Here is a 15733-nt window from a genome sequence, read left to right on the forward strand (position 1 = left end):
GAGTTGAATTTAGACAGGAGTTGAATTTAGACAGGAGGAGTTGAATTTAGACAGGAGGAGGAGTTGAATTTAGACAGGAGGAGTTGAATTTAGACAGGAGGAGAGTTGAATTTGGCGGCAGGAGAGGCAGCAGGCGAGGGGGACGCCACCTGGCACCAGCTTCACCAAGGACCAAAAGTAAATAGTCAATATGTACATCCTACCCGAGCTGTCATGATGAAACGTTTTACCCACATTTATAACCTCCTGCTGTAGTGTTTAGCGTCTCCGCCACTCCCATGGAAGCCTGAATATGTGGACACCGACCAAGAACCAGAAGTTTGGCGTAGGTGAGTGTGTGGAGCACGGGGGAGCCAGCGAGGGGCGGGGTGCTTGCTGTCACTTGGGTGTCTCGTGCCCCGTGTCGTGGGATAGCCTTGCTGCTTGACACTTCCGGCCGTGTTTTGTAGTCATGATGGGGTTTCTAATGTTGTCCCGTCCCTAATGTAGTTTCGTCCCTAATGTAGTTGCTTTGCAAATGTAGTTACGTTCTTATTGTAGTTCCATCCCTAATGTAGTTATGTCCCTAGTGTATTTATGTCCCTAATGTAGTTTCGTCCCTAATGTAGTGCCGTTCCTAATGTAGTTACGTTCCTGTACACTGTAAACGGTTCACCTGACATACAACACATAGCAGTAACACACTTGTGAGACCAATATTAGAATACTGCTCCACGGTGTGGAATCCTTACACACACAGAAACATTGATGGGTTGGAACAAATCAACACCAAGGCGGCTAGGTTCATCGCAAACAATTGCACTTGAATGCCTGGCATCACAACACGGATCAGACAACAGATAAACATGGAACCTCTTCACATATGCAGAGAAGCACACAGACTTATGCTTATGTACAAGATCACAAACACTCACATTGACATTGATCCACACACATACTTACACAATGCAAAGTCAACGTACTCATAACACACAACCAAAAATATCAAACATATCACACTAACACTGACGCATACAAGCACTCATACTTCCCACGCACCATACGTGACTGGAACAGCCTCCCTCAACAGATTTTTGACTGCAGTACAATAGACTCATTCAGAAAACAAATACACATTCACATGTCACCACAACACACCAACACTAACAATTACACTTGATTCACTTCCCTCCTCTGCACACTCAACTCCCTCTTCCCCCCATCAGCCAACCTAAAATATGCTTGTTATACACCTATACAGGTGCCCTGCACATTAATGGTCAAGATCAAGATCAAGATCCTAATGTTGTTCTGTCCCTAATGTAGTTCCTTTCCTAGTGTAGTTCCTTTCCTAATGTAGCTCCGTCACTAATGTAGTTCCGTCCCTAATGCAGTTCCGTCCCTAATGCAGCTCCGTTCCTAATGCAGCTCCATTCTTAATGTAGTCCTGTCCTTAGTGTAGTTCTGTTCCTAATGTAGTTCTGTTACTTATGTAGGTCCGTTCATGTTTTGTAGTCCTTGTGTATGTCATGCCCTGTCTCATGGGGTAACTCTTGAATGCTACTTCCATTCATGTTTTTTTTTCTTGACCATTTTAGTGGACATTAAATCTTGACACTTGATTGCATTCTCAGGGACTAGGGTAATTCATGTGGGAAATACGAGTTTTGTTACTTGGCCAAGTTTTCCTACGTTGTATTTTTTTCACTCAAAATTTGATGCCCTGGCTATTATTTAGCAGACCTGAGAGGTTTATATCAGAGACACAGGCTATTCATTTCTAGGTATACTAATATTAAATGCTTTCTCACATGGAGATGATTTCTTTCGCTGGAAAACTGTTACAAAAGTGCTAAAACAAATTTACAAATGGCCGATAGTTTACTATCCATAGTGGTGATCGGTGATGTTGATAGGCTATAATTTTAGTGTTGATAGGTTTCTATCAGTTAAGGGCTAATATGCATTTTACAACTGGGCCTGGGTCTAGCTTTCATCTCTTGTTTCTCTCGGTCAGAATAAGTGTGAAAACAGAATTCAAATACAGTAAATCCTTAGTACAACGAACTAATTGGGGGGGAACTTAGTCTGTTAATGCTGAAAGTATGCTAGAAGCGGTGGAAATTTAAAGATATGTGTAATAATACCGACGAACCTTATAAACGTAAATATATAAGTTTTTATTGTGTATGTTGTCTGCACGTTATCTGTATAGCTGCACAGCACACTTGGCGATGAACTGCTTGGCACTGAGGATGGCAGATTGGCAGTAGGGCCCCATGGGGGGGGCTGTATTGTTACGGGTATGATACGAGTATCAGACATATACTACACCAAGTCCCCAATTTAGAAGCGATGTCTGTTCCCCAAAATTTGCTTGTAGTAAAGTGGAAATTTGTTAATCTAAGCAAATTTTCCCATTTAATTTCATTATAGACAATGAGATGTGTTCCTGTGTGCTCCCCAAAATTTCACCTGTTTCAGAATCCAAGACTCAAAATAATAGAAGAGAATACCTAAACAACTGAGAATCATATAAACGTGTTAAATCAAATCAGATTCAATCAAGTGTCTACTGCAATGTGGGCTGAACTGAATCATACCTTAGCCTTCTTGTCTTCTGTTCCAACTGAGATGTGTAAGAATGAAGAAAAGGAGTTATTCTATGCCAAACTCGACTCAAGATTAGATCAATGATGCATTCATTATCTTGGGTTACAATTGGCTAGCATAGGGTCAGACAGAATCTGTCATTGGCTGGCATAGTTGATGATATATTTTTTAGTTCCCCCTTCAGCTGGACATGGACCCCCATTATGCTAAGCAGACCTGTCCACAAGGACCATTGGCACCAGATAACACTGATACAATTCAGTAAAGGATAGGGAAGGCCCCATAAGCACCCAGGTCTCACAAGGGGTTTGATGATACAGGGTTAATAAGGGGCACTTTTTTTGTTGTTGGATCTGAATTTTTATCATCACCCATTTGGTAATGCATTGTGTCTTATTCTGTATTGATTTAAAAGTCAATTGTGCTTTTACTAAGGCTGATTTATTCAGTAAAATAATTAATTATCACTTTCATCTGAAAGTCAACCCTCTAAACTTGATCTTTCAAAATGGTAAAAAATGACTTATCAGTGAGAATATACAGTAACTCACAAGCATATAGAATTGATAACTATTGTACTCCAGCACTTACTGGTAGCTGTGCTTGTCATATTGGTATTATTATTTTTTCTTTACAAAAGAAGCCCTCTCTTTATAAATTGCTTGTGGTATAATAGGGAAAATTAAATTTTATTACATGCTGAATTGAACCAGGGAAAATTTAGTTCCAGATATTTTTTCTTTTCTCTTCCTTTTCAGATTAAATAATACAATACCTATTAGAGATCTTTCTTTTACCCTGAACATTTTTATATTGAGTTGATGGCACCTACAGCTACTAGATTATTAGGCATACATTGTAGGAGATGATAGGATCTAAGTAAGAAGGTTGGAAGACTGAAAAAATATTAGAACATGTTTTTACAATGCAACCTTTTTATTCCAGCAATCCACAATTTTCACCATGATGCCATCCCACAAACCCTTCACCTTGATGTTGGGGAGACGGTGCAGGTGTTGGAGGAGTGTGCAGGTGAGTGGGCATTTTACTGGGCAACCCTCAGGTTGATCTCTGCCTTTAAATGGTCTTTAAAATTGTGAAGGAAGCCCATCACACATGTTATCATGTATTCTGGGCCTGGTTCTGCAGGCTGGTGCCTTCTTTGCACCACCCCGGCCACCTCCAAAACATAGAGAGGGCTGAGGGGGCCCTCCCCCTTTGAGATGCAGGGATCCTGTAGGCTTTAGAACAGCCCCTACCACTTAAAGACATGGGTAAAATATCTGGAAGAGTTTAATGTTTTTACAGAACATCAGTTCATCAGAACATCATCAGGGGAAGAAGATCTTGTGTCACAAACCTAGTGAGTTTCTATACAAGAGCACTTAACGTGTTACAGGAAAGAGATGGTTGGGTGGATTATATTTATCTGAGTCTTAAAAAAAGGCCAATACAGTTCCACACAGGCATCATTTATGGATACTGGTAATATAGTAGGACTAAGGGGAAACATCTTGAAATGGATGGAGTACTATTTGAGGGATAGATAGATGAGGAATGTCGTAAGGGGTCAAATGTCAGGGTGGACCAGAGTAACAAGTGGAGTAGCACAAGGATCAGTGTCGGCTCAAGTAATGTTTTTTATTTACATAAATGACATAGTATAATGGGTAAATAGCTACACTAGTCTGCTTGCTGATGATGCAAATGTAATGCAAAGACTGGTGAAGGAAGAGGACTGTTTAAGGTTGTAAGAAAACATTGATAATTTTTTTTTTATTTCGAGCCAAGAGTGGGAAATGGAATTTAACATCAAGAAATGTAAAGTTTTGGAATTGGGTAAAGTAATCAGGATAGCAAGCTGGGATTATAAAATGGAGATTGATAAAAAATAAGAATATTCAGGTGTAATACTCCAAAACAACCTGTCTCCAGAGAAAGTACTCCAGAGCAAGTACAGAGAGCTGGAGGTGTGAAACCTGCCTAGGATCTGTAGGAAACCTGGGAGTGGTGACTGGGAGTTGAGTCTAGCTGGGAGAGATTGAGTAAAGGATGTTCAGTGACTAGTGAAAATTCTCACTAATATGTATCTTTTCTTTCTCAGGATGGTATAGAGGATTTTCAACACGAAACAGGAACGTAAAGGGTATATTTCCTGCACAGTTCATCCACCTGAAACCTTGCAGGATTGACAATGAAGGGTAAAGTATTACAGTTATGTGGTTTGAATTGTCTAGTTAGAGTGGAACAAGACCATGTAGATTCTGTAGCATCACTTTACTTTATAGGCATCCTACATGAGTCTACTCCTGGCCTGCCTCTTCTAAATAGAAGTTAGTAATGAAGGTCATGGTCATTCAAGAGAAAATTGAACTAACTGTCACATGTTGAAGTAGCACAACTAATGCCACCGTTGCCTGTAACAGAGATGACTAGTGCTTCTGCTCTCTTGGTTGATTTTTTTTATCTTGGAACCAACTATTTTGATGAGGTATTACATTTCTTGTGTAGTCTGTGCATTCTGTAACTATCACTGCAGCATGATAAATTTGGAGTACAGAGTCCTCACTTAAGAATGGAACCTATGTGTTCTGGTTATGACTGAGATTGTCAAGTGACAGTTGGTGTTGCTGCCATTTTGGTTAGGGATTTTCCATATACAGTACCCTCTCGAGTTTCGCGTTTGCTTCATTCCGAAGGTACAGCGCTAAACTCAAGGATTGCGAAACTCGAGGTATCGAAATACATGAAAAAGCGCTTATTAGTTCCGGCCCGTGGAAAAAAGTTACTTTTTTTTTCGACTTGACTCCCTTGTTATCACAATTTTTTTCGACTACTCTCTTGTTATATCAAAATACGTACCTTGGTAATAGGCAGAAAATTGGAAGTGAGAACAGGTCGTTCTGAAGCTGCAGTTGAAGGCGGCTGCCTTACAATTGGCTGGCAGTTATGAATACACGCTTGTGATCCATGTGGTGTCGTCTGCTAATGTGAAAAAACGTGTAAATTAAACATTTATTTGGATTTTGGACCCCGCATTATTTAAAAAACGCGTAAACCAAACTCGCGTAAATTGAGAGTTACCTGTACCGTTAGTACTGGTACTGTATTGTTGTTCAAGTGGTGCGTGAGAAGAACTGAGCTCAGCTGTGTGGCCGCGGCGCCGTGTGAGTCCAGTTGCGTGAGACGTATGGTGGCCACTCCATAAAATATCGCGTATAAGTGGAAAAAACGTGTAAATTAAACATTTATTTGGATTTTGGACCCCGCGTTACTTAAAAAACGCGTAAACCAAACTCGCATAAATCGAGAGTTACCTGTATACCACGTCAGCCGACCTTCTAGCCCAGACGGTATACCACGTCAACCAACCTCTGTGGGTTGACGGTATAACACGTCAGTCGACCTTTAGGGGTTAAGGATTATCTTGAATAGAAATTGCATCCTCTTAGCTGGGTATTGAGTGACAGTCCTTAGAATTTTTAAATGCAAGTCTTACTTTTAGAATTAAGAGCTTAGTATTAAGAAAAGACTCAATCTGTTGAATTACGATGTATGTGATCATTTACCTTGTTCAGTGACTCAGGCTTCATTACATTGTAGTTATGCTGCAACAAGACATTTTTTGGAACATCACCCTAATGTCCTTTTGAGGTGTGGTAAGTTATCATGCAATGATATTTATCCCATTAATTTGCCCTTACTATAAGGATTTGTTCTCTCAGGTTGTATGAGACAGTGACCCCTCTGGAGGACCCGGTTGTTCAAGAGGCAGCATCAGTCTTACGAGAATGGGGACAAATATGGAAAAGCCTATATGTAGTAAGTCTTGTGTTTCATACTAAACTCTTTTAATGAAAATGTGTCAGCCAATATCCTGCTAAAGGTTTGGAATTGAATAATTTATACCTGTTGCACATTGCCACTCCTTCCTCATTGATGCTGTGCATTTTTTTCCTGAAATACACAAGGAGGGAATTTTTTTTTTTTAATCAACAGAAAAGGTAGTACTCATGATGACATATACAAGAAAATGTACCTGATGTCAATTGTAAGTTTTCCTATATGTAGCCACACTCCTGTGTGGTTTTGTATTGGAAAACCTTCACGAGACATACACCACATACCTATATGGTTTTATAGGCTCTTGGTAGCCAGCACAGATAAGTCTGGGTATGTTGAAAGGTGGTCCACAGGATTTAATCTTCTTATCTATCTATTTATATTTCTGACACCCTGCTTCTTCATGGTAATTTCCCTCCAGGGGATAACTGCAGTAGAAGTGTCTCCATCTCTCCCTGTTCTGGCTCTCCCTCCTGCTACTTCTAACTCTCTTGCTCTAATACTCGCTCACTCTATTGATCCACTTCACAGGGGGTCTTCCCCTGACACCCCCTCCCTCAATCCTTTCCTCTTACACATCACAAATTCATTCTCCTTCATTCTCATCAACTGTCCAAACCATCTCAGTACACCACGCTTCACCCATTCAACCACTTCACAATCTACTCCTTTCACTGTCACACCCATACCAAACCTCTCATACACGCTTTCATTACTTTCTCCATTCCATCCTGAAACTCCACGTGCACCTCTTATATAACTCATTTCCACTACACATATTCTCAATTGCTGTGCTGCATTCCATGTCCACGTCTCTGATGCATATGACAGAGTTGGCAAGGTAATACTGTTCCTTATTCTCCTCTTTACCTCCATGCTCACACTTCTTCCTTTTATAACTCTCTAATGCACCTTACTACCTGTCTGCCCTTCACTGCTCTTTCCCTCACCTCACTTTCCATACTTCCATGCTTACATAAAACTGTCAATATTTACTCAGTCACCTCCTCCATTCTCTCTTCCCCAGCCTTATCCTACACTTCATTGTGCTCTCTGCTCTAACTCTGTATGTCTTTGCAAAATCAATTCTCTGTTCTCTTGCCCTCTCAAATACCATAACCTTTCTCCTTCCAGCATTCACTTTCAGCTTTCTTCTCTTACATACCCTTTCAAACTCATCTACTATCCTCTGCAGTGTCTCTTCATTATCTGCTAGCAATACTGTATTATCTGCAAACAGGCCTGCCACCAGTGACTCCTCTGTACCTCTCACTTTCAGCTTTGAACCTAGTTCCCCCACTGTGGCATTCATTTCTCTCATACAACTATCCATGTACACATTAGATAATTAAAAAGTCATGGTGACATCACACACCCCTGTCTCACACCCATACCAACACCAAAACTCTCACTCAACTCATCACTCATGCGTTCAGAGGCACTTGTATCCTTATAGAAGGATCTGATCCCCTCCAGCATGCGCCCTCCCACACCATATATCCTTTGAACATCCAGTAAGCCCTTCCTGTCAACCCTGTCGTATGCCTTCTCTAGGTCCATGAAAGATTTCATGTTCATACTATAGGAGTATGTGACTGCATTTAGTGTGATGACTGTTGATACCAGTTTTTTTTTAACTTGTAATTAACAAGTAAATAATATTGCAGCAACTGGCAACTTCAAATGGGGAACAGGAGTTATGGGATGCTGTCCGCAAGGCCATGATGGATGTGGCCGATTGGCGGAAGCAGCTCATCACTGGGACCCTGACATCAGACCAGATAACTCAACTTAAGCTGAAAATCACAAGGAAAATTGATTGGGGGAACAGGTGATTTATTTATGTTTAATTGTATTTTCATGGATTAATCTGAATATTAATTCAGGATGTGGAGTACAGAGTTTTGGAGGAAGTATCGAGAGGGGACATATCAGTGACCAAAGTTAAAATAAAATGCATATAATGGATATGAGGAATGAATGGATGTGAAATACAAAAGTTATGTGGGATTTAGATGGGAGAAAGTGTTCTGAGATGTTATTTTCATACTAGAAAAATGCTAGGATAATGATGAAGCTGTGCTTTTGAACAAAGATAACTAAATATGGTCATTGTGTGCAAGCATGAGAGTGAGATAAGTGAGGAATTCCATTATACAGGCAAGATAATAGGGAGAATGAGGGTAAAAGCTGGTTTACCTTGACACCAAGTTTAATAAAAGAATAGCATTTGGGCATATGATTTAAGGATAGAATTATACTGTATTAAAAAAATAATGTTGAGGTTAACTTGCTTTCTCTGCCATTAGCTTAATGGTGGCAGTACACATTTTGTCCCTTAGATGTTTTTGTCTCATCCTGCCTTGCAGAAAATGTTAATGATAAAAATATTGATCATGTGACAAAGGCAGAATCTGTGCAAAACTGTTCGAGTTTATTTGTGTGCACTTTTGAAATGCATATATTATGTTTGCTGGCTGTCAGGAAGCTTGGGCTGGACCTGGTGCCGAGGGTGGAGGGTGAGATGGTGGACCCAGACACCGTGAGTGTGGTGGAGCTCCATCGTGTGGTGAGTCTACTTCAAGAGTGTTTTCCCACACACTGCCACTCATGTTTAGATGTTTGAATGTTTTTTCTTCCCCTTTTTCTTTATTCTTTTTATGTATATATTCATTAATTTCACTTTATATTTTTTCAGAGCAAGAAAAATTGTGGTTTATATTACTTAACCTATTTTGCAACAAGTTTTTTAGTGACTGTTTTGTCTCTGAGAAGAACAGTTGAAACAATTTCAGTAAAAACATGAACATTATATATTTCAATATTAAAAATGAGCTTATAGTGAACAGGATACCAAAAAATCTATTGTCTCAAATCATCCATGCCTTGTTAGTGATCAATACTTTTCTTTGGGGTGCAGCATGCTCAGAGTGCAGAGGCTTCCCAGGCACACTCTCAGGTGAGTGAAGTTGTGCTTTAACAGTAGACTAATAGCATGATAGTCTTTGGAAGTGACTTTTCTCATCTAATATCGTATATATGCCGCCATCCTCATTTTCTTTATATAATAAGTGGAAGTCTAAGCCAAAAATTGTCTATAGAAAATGAATAAAGTCTGTGTTTGTTCTGCAGGGGCTTGGTACTCTGGCTAAGAAGAAGGAGAAGAGGAAGGTGCTAAGCCATCACCTATTTTTTTGTATGCGAGATTTTTCGTACCATTTAGGAGAAGATGCAGAAGTATTTTTTTCTTTATATGATTCACAGAAAGGGAAGTTTATCAGGTAATTATACTTGTACCAGTTGATTTTGTGTGGTCACTGTTTGGTTTATTTTGTCCTCATGTATTATACAAGACAGCTGTTCATTGCAATTTACAGATTTTTTTAATATGATGTGTTGTTTTTGTTTCCAGTGAAAGATTTCTAGTCAAGCTTTCAAAGGAAGGATTTTCTAATTATGTAGAAAAAATTCATTCCAACTGCACCATATTTACAGTAAGTGGGAGAATGTGTTTTCTAGTCTAGTCATCATATTAGACATTAAGGTTTTGGAATATGAGCGGCATCTTTCACTTTTAACCATATAGGGGCTTCCCTACTTACATATGGTCAAGTTATTAATTTTCAGAAATACAAACAAATCTGTGATGTTTCACTTCATATTTCTTTTTTGTCTGAAAAGGGGAGTTTCAAGATGAAATGTTTTGCCCTCACCCCTCCTCTAGTCGTGAAGGGGAGCAGAGTGATTAAACCCTATGCCCTTACTCACTTTTTCAGTGCTGTGAATAGTATTCAGTGTTGAAAAAAATGATGTGGCACTAAAGAACATTTCAGTATTCAAACACACCTCAAGAACTAGTCTTGTTTGTAAGTAGGGAAGTGGCTGTATTGCTAATAGGTTTTAAGTAAGGTAATATGATCATAATATGTTTGAATGGCTGACATTGAAAGTTTTTTTCTAAAGATTGTCTCCAGTATGTAACATAAAGTAACTTTTATATTGTCATTACAGGACCTGGGAAGTGGCGATCTTATATCAGATTTATACATTGTTGCCCATGTTGTGAGAGTTGGAAGGATGCTCTTCTCAGAGTCTGTAAAGAAGATTTCATCGCACAATTACAGAAGACCTTATGGAGTGGCAGTATTTCGATTAGCCCAGTCAGTGTTACAAGGAGGCGAGGGAGAGGTATGTTTGATAAAACTTAGTTCATAACAATTATTGGTTTTAGACTTTGTATTGTTATAATTTTCATGTGTGTAAAATAAATTTAAATGTTGATATTACACTAGGGTTTCTATATATGCATACTTAGTATAGCTATGTAAATGGGCAGTTTTGTTGTGAGTGTACATATGAGGAGGCGTATAGTGTAAAAGGGGCGACCAAACCAAATCAGGCGGTATCGAGTTTTTGGCAGCTTCTGATAGCTGAATTCTTGCCGCATCATGGGATGAGGCAAGCTAAGGGAAAGGCGACCTTTGAGGGGATGATTCATAAGGCTTAAGTTGCTTTGATTTTTCTGTCAAACTCGCCTGGCGTGGGGTGCGTTGTGTGTAGCAGTCTCTTTAAAAGAGGCGAGCGGCTTAGCCAATGTGATGATCATTCCTTACTCCTGAGGCTGTGACGTCACGCAGTGCCGGGTGTGTGACGCACACCCAGAAAAGTTAGAGTTGCCAGTTGCCCTAGCTGCCGCCAATGTGGTGGGAGGAAAAAGGCCCAGTGTGGGACCAATTTACCGACAACTCGCTGGATCTGCATTCATGTGAAACTTGAATAATGACCTGAGAGTGAAGAGGGCTACGAATGTTGGGCGAAAAATCTTCACCTAACACTTGTGTTTCAGACCCGTTTATTATATATATTTTTTATAATGCCTACTGAAATTGCGGGGTACGTCTTATAAGCCCATGCGTCTTATAAGCCGTCAAATACGGTAAATTTCCCAGATATCGGATTGCCAGACATAATCCGAGGTCTGGTAATTGCTAGAAATATTCACAGTCAAGTCAGGGAGTTGAAGTAGAAGTCTGGGCCAAAAATCTGGGGCCCAGCCATGCCAGACAGCTGCTGGATATATGCCTGGCTAAGTCCAGGTAGTGAGACAAAAGTCCAGCCATACATCAGATTCTGTTCCCTGGTCAATGTCTGCAACACCCACTAGGTGGACACATGTGTGCTGGACATATTTGTTATCTGTGTATGATACTGCTTGCTAACAGATTCACTTTATTATTCATGCTTCCTCTTTCTCCTTCAGGTTGAGCTCACTGGCAAACTTTTTACATCAGATGAAAAGGATTTTTGGCAACTGCCAGATTTAATTGTCAAAAAGCAAACTGGGAAATGTAACATTATGTCCAATAATGCTAGTTATGGTAAGTTATATTAACACACTTGTCTGAACAATTAGAAATAGGTGCCCTCCATTTCACGTTTTGAACATGTATACATTTGTGCACAGACAGTCTCCTACATCTAGAAATACAGTTTATAAAATTTTGCAGATTTGTAATGAAAATGAGATGGATAAAAAAATCATTTTACTGATCTAAAACACATGGTATTAACTCTATTAATAAAGTTCATAGTCAGGCACATATTATAGTCAGGTAATATGTGGTAACTGTGAATCTGGCAATCACACTAGTGAATAAGAAACTCCTTGTTGGTGAGCATACTATTGACTGTCAAGCTTGATGGTGAAATTGTGTACACAGTGTTGCCAAGGGCTAGGCACATATTTTGAGGGAAAGAAAAGTTGAGTTTAGTTTGGGTTGGCCACAAGGTCTGATTTGGGAGCACAAACTCCAGCAGAACTGAGTAGACCGTTTGAATTTATATTTCCACTGAGTACTCCTCCTGCCTCACCCATCTTATTTAAAGCCTGAACCAATTTGTTACTTGCATTTTGGATGACCTGGTGTATGATATGGGCACCATTTTGTCAGCACAATGTTCGCCCTACTCTGGAGCTATTTGAATTGAATTTGTGATTACTTTGAGTTGACTTTTGGCACTTCTGAATAACTACACAACTCTTAAGACCCACATGGTGGTGTAATATTTAAATTACACTGAACTCTGTTATTTTTAGTTAGGGCTTAGCATATAAATGAGTGATTTGGAAAATGAAAGAATTTTTACGCCCTCCTATAAAGGTACTGAATATCCATAACTACACCCAACCGACACTGGTGGTTGACATTATTTTTTTTTTATAAACTGAAGTGTTATGTACTAGTCATCACTTGTTTTCGATTTCTGTTGCAATTTGCTAATTTCTGAGTTGTTTTTTCATGCACTCTGCCACTGCAACCCATCATTTTAACCATTTTGCTCAGTGTTATTAATTCTTCCACTAACTTGTTAGGGCCTCCTTCAAAAGAAACAGAAAAGAAACTGAGAAAAGTACCTTGGAAAACCAATAAAACTAATACTGATGCACTGTGTTACATCCCACTTGATGTGCATCAGCTTAATGAGAGATTACAGATGTATCTAAAAGGGGTGCATGATCTTTTTACTAATGCTAAAAAATCTGTCAACAAAGTTGGATGTTTGGCAAACCTGACTTTGAGAATGAAGATGGCAGAACAAGCTACTGCTGAACCATGCCCTGACACAGTACATTCTCTCATACTAACTGAATCTCACAGAAACCTAATATTTTCATGAGTTAGAGGCTGCCTGTACATTATCAGCATCATCTACTGTGTTCCTTTAAAAAAGGTTTATAGTACTTTGGAATATTAGATTAATCCTAAAGTGTGTATTTTATAAGGAGCATTTTGCAGTCAAAACTTAATACCCTTCCCTTGTTCCCACAGGTTTGGTGGTGAGTGTCAAAATGGTCCATGGAGAATTGGAACAAGCCACCAAGGAAAATCCCCTATTGCTCAAGAATGTTTGTGTTACCAAAAAACTTGGCTTCTCTGATGTCATTATGCCTGGTGATGTTAGGTAGGGTATGGATTGTTTTTGTGTCTAATTATATACTTTTATTATTTAATCATTTGTTTATTTACTGCGTGCTTCCTGCAAAATTGATTTATGTGAATTTATATCGGTGAATATTATTCATAACAAACTTTACTGCCACACAAATTATACAATACTACTTCAATGAGTGTAGTCATGTTACTCTGCTACAAGATTTCACTGGCCCACACACAATATGGAGGCTCAATTTTTGGAGGTGCTGCTGGCTGGCTGGCTGGCTGGGGAAGATTATGTAAGATTTATGTAAATAAATTTAACATAACCTGACTTTCCAGTATGGTCCCAACAGGGTTCCTGTTGGGGGTATGCTTCACCTTATACCCCACTGAGTTATAGATAATTATATAGATTCTGGTCCAGGGAGTGTCGGTTTTCTCCAGCCAGCCAGCCAACCACGCTTTTGAATGTTTAGGCTCCACATTGCGGGCAGGCCGATGGTGGTACATCTAGGGTGAAGCTGCCAGACGTGCCTATTGCACAAATTGAGGTTACACTTGGGAAAATTCTCCCAGGTATAGTTCTTTATTGTTTCTTTCTGAGCATTATTGCACTGCATTGTTTATTGTCATGTTTATGTTCATCGTATTTTATGAATTTTTTGTCTTCATCAATGTTATCATGAAACAACGTTGAGAAAATTCATTGACCGAGAATTTACTTGAATGTGTATTTTGTTTTTTTTGTTTATCATTTATTTATGTATTAATTTGATTTATTAATACTTTTTTGCTAGTTTGTGTTTCCATATTTAGCTCTGCCACATATTTACATATGTATGATTAGTTTACAAAATATCAAATATGACAATGTCCTTACCATTAGGGTATTTTGAGCAGTTCATAAATTTCTTTCACAGAAATGATTTGTATGTGACCTTGAACAGCGGAGAGTTTGAGAGAGGAGGCAAATCAGTGGGTAAAAACATTGAAGTGTTGGTGCTGGCGCTGGATGCTGATGGACACCCACTGCAGGTAACGATTCAGTGTAATGTACAGCAATCCTTTTCATTCTTCAGTTAATTTTTGAGTGTTTTGCTTCAGGAGATATTTTGGCATTATTAACAGTAATTGTTGATATAAATGCACTCGTTTTGACAATGTTCAAGTGTTGTTCATAAGCAATGCCAGAGTTTATATTTATTTGTAATAACAGAAATCAAATTTTTTTATACTTTCATTGCTTTCAGTGTATATACAGTGGCATGGGCCATGAAGGGACGACAGAGCATTCTTCCATGATTATGTACCACAACAATTCTCCAAGATGGAATGAGCGTCTGAAAGTTGCCATCCCTATTGACCAGTTTGCAGGAGCTCACCTCAGATTAGAATACAGCCATTGCTCAAGTTAGTTTTCCATCTTCTTTGTATTTCTAATTAGGTCAAGTGAGCTAGTTCATAGTCTCCTTTGTAATTTAGAATTTTCTTGATTGAATTTTGTAGACTGCACTTATTCAGTCATCCTTGAAGAAATAGGGGCTCAGAGTTATGCATGGGTGGAGGGTTAATTGATTGCTAAGTAAAACATGTAATTCTTCCTGACAGAGATTAATAACAATGCTTGCAATATGCAGTCTATAACTGGATATAATTTTTATGGAAATTTATTGGTAATAATATGTTATATAATTCACTTGTCCTCTGAAAATATTCAGATCTGCTGCTTTAATTTTCAGCAAGGGAAAAGAATGAGAAGAAATTTTTTGGATTCTCCTTTATACGTCTAATGGATGATGAGGGTGGGACAACACTCCGTGATGGCTCCCATGAGCTGTGTGTGTACAAGTGTGATGAGCGGTCCCGCCTTGCCGACCCTATGGAGTACCTCACCATGCCTTACCTTTCAAAGGCTGCAGCTGATTGCGTTTACTCATTACCCTTCCAGCGATCTCCAAAAGAAAGCATTATCATAGATACTCTTCTGTGCTCAACCAAACTTACTCAAAATGGTAACTGAAATTATGAGTTATTTTGAAGTGTCAAATTATTTGTAATTTGCAAGTATAATTAGTTTGAAAGTTGAAAGTAATATCTTTTAATGCAATCTTACAGTATTTGTCAGCATATATTGTGACCCTTAACCCCTCCCTTCTACAAAAAAATTAAAATCACAGGTTGTCTTTAATGGTGGCTGTAAAATCTTAACCTCTATATCCTGTTGTTATGTGGTTCCTGTGGGTAATGGAGAACATTGTCAAACACTTACCTTATTTCTTCAATTTCCTTGGAAGATTTTAAAACTGATAAATTTACAGACGTCAGTATGAAGGCCAACTAATTTTCTATATTATTACGAT

General features: G+C 38.9%; 1 protein-coding gene across 3 annotated transcripts in view; it reads left to right on the forward strand.

The window, feature by feature from the left end:
- The first annotated feature begins 153 nt into the window (after positions 1 to 153).
- Positions 154 to 15733, forward strand: part of LOC127009045 (dedicator of cytokinesis protein 3-like) — a 50794-nt gene continuing 35214 nt past the window's right edge. For all 3 annotated transcript variants that reach the window (XM_050881729.1, XM_050881730.1, XM_050881731.1), the window contains exons 1-15: positions 154 to 329; positions 3538 to 3624; positions 4697 to 4793; positions 6318 to 6414; positions 8103 to 8266; positions 8920 to 9004; positions 9356 to 9394; positions 9568 to 9716; positions 9848 to 9929; positions 10447 to 10623; positions 11696 to 11813; positions 13266 to 13398; positions 14294 to 14408; positions 14624 to 14783; positions 15113 to 15385. In XM_050881729.1, coding sequence (XP_050737686.1) covers positions 293 to 329; positions 3538 to 3624; positions 4697 to 4793; positions 6318 to 6414; positions 8103 to 8266; positions 8920 to 9004; positions 9356 to 9394; positions 9568 to 9716; positions 9848 to 9929; positions 10447 to 10623; positions 11696 to 11813; positions 13266 to 13398; positions 14294 to 14408; positions 14624 to 14783; positions 15113 to 15385 — 1813 coding nt within the window. In that variant the 5' untranslated portion in view covers positions 154 to 292. The remainder of the gene's footprint in view (positions 330 to 3537; positions 3625 to 4696; positions 4794 to 6317; positions 6415 to 8102; positions 8267 to 8919; positions 9005 to 9355; positions 9395 to 9567; positions 9717 to 9847; positions 9930 to 10446; positions 10624 to 11695; positions 11814 to 13265; positions 13399 to 14293; positions 14409 to 14623; positions 14784 to 15112; positions 15386 to 15733) is intronic.

The sequence above is a fragment of the Eriocheir sinensis genome, chromosome 39, assembly GCF_024679095.1.
Source record: "Eriocheir sinensis breed Jianghai 21 chromosome 39, ASM2467909v1, whole genome shotgun sequence".
NCBI classification, from domain to species: Eukaryota; Metazoa; Arthropoda; class Malacostraca; order Decapoda; family Varunidae; genus Eriocheir; species Eriocheir sinensis.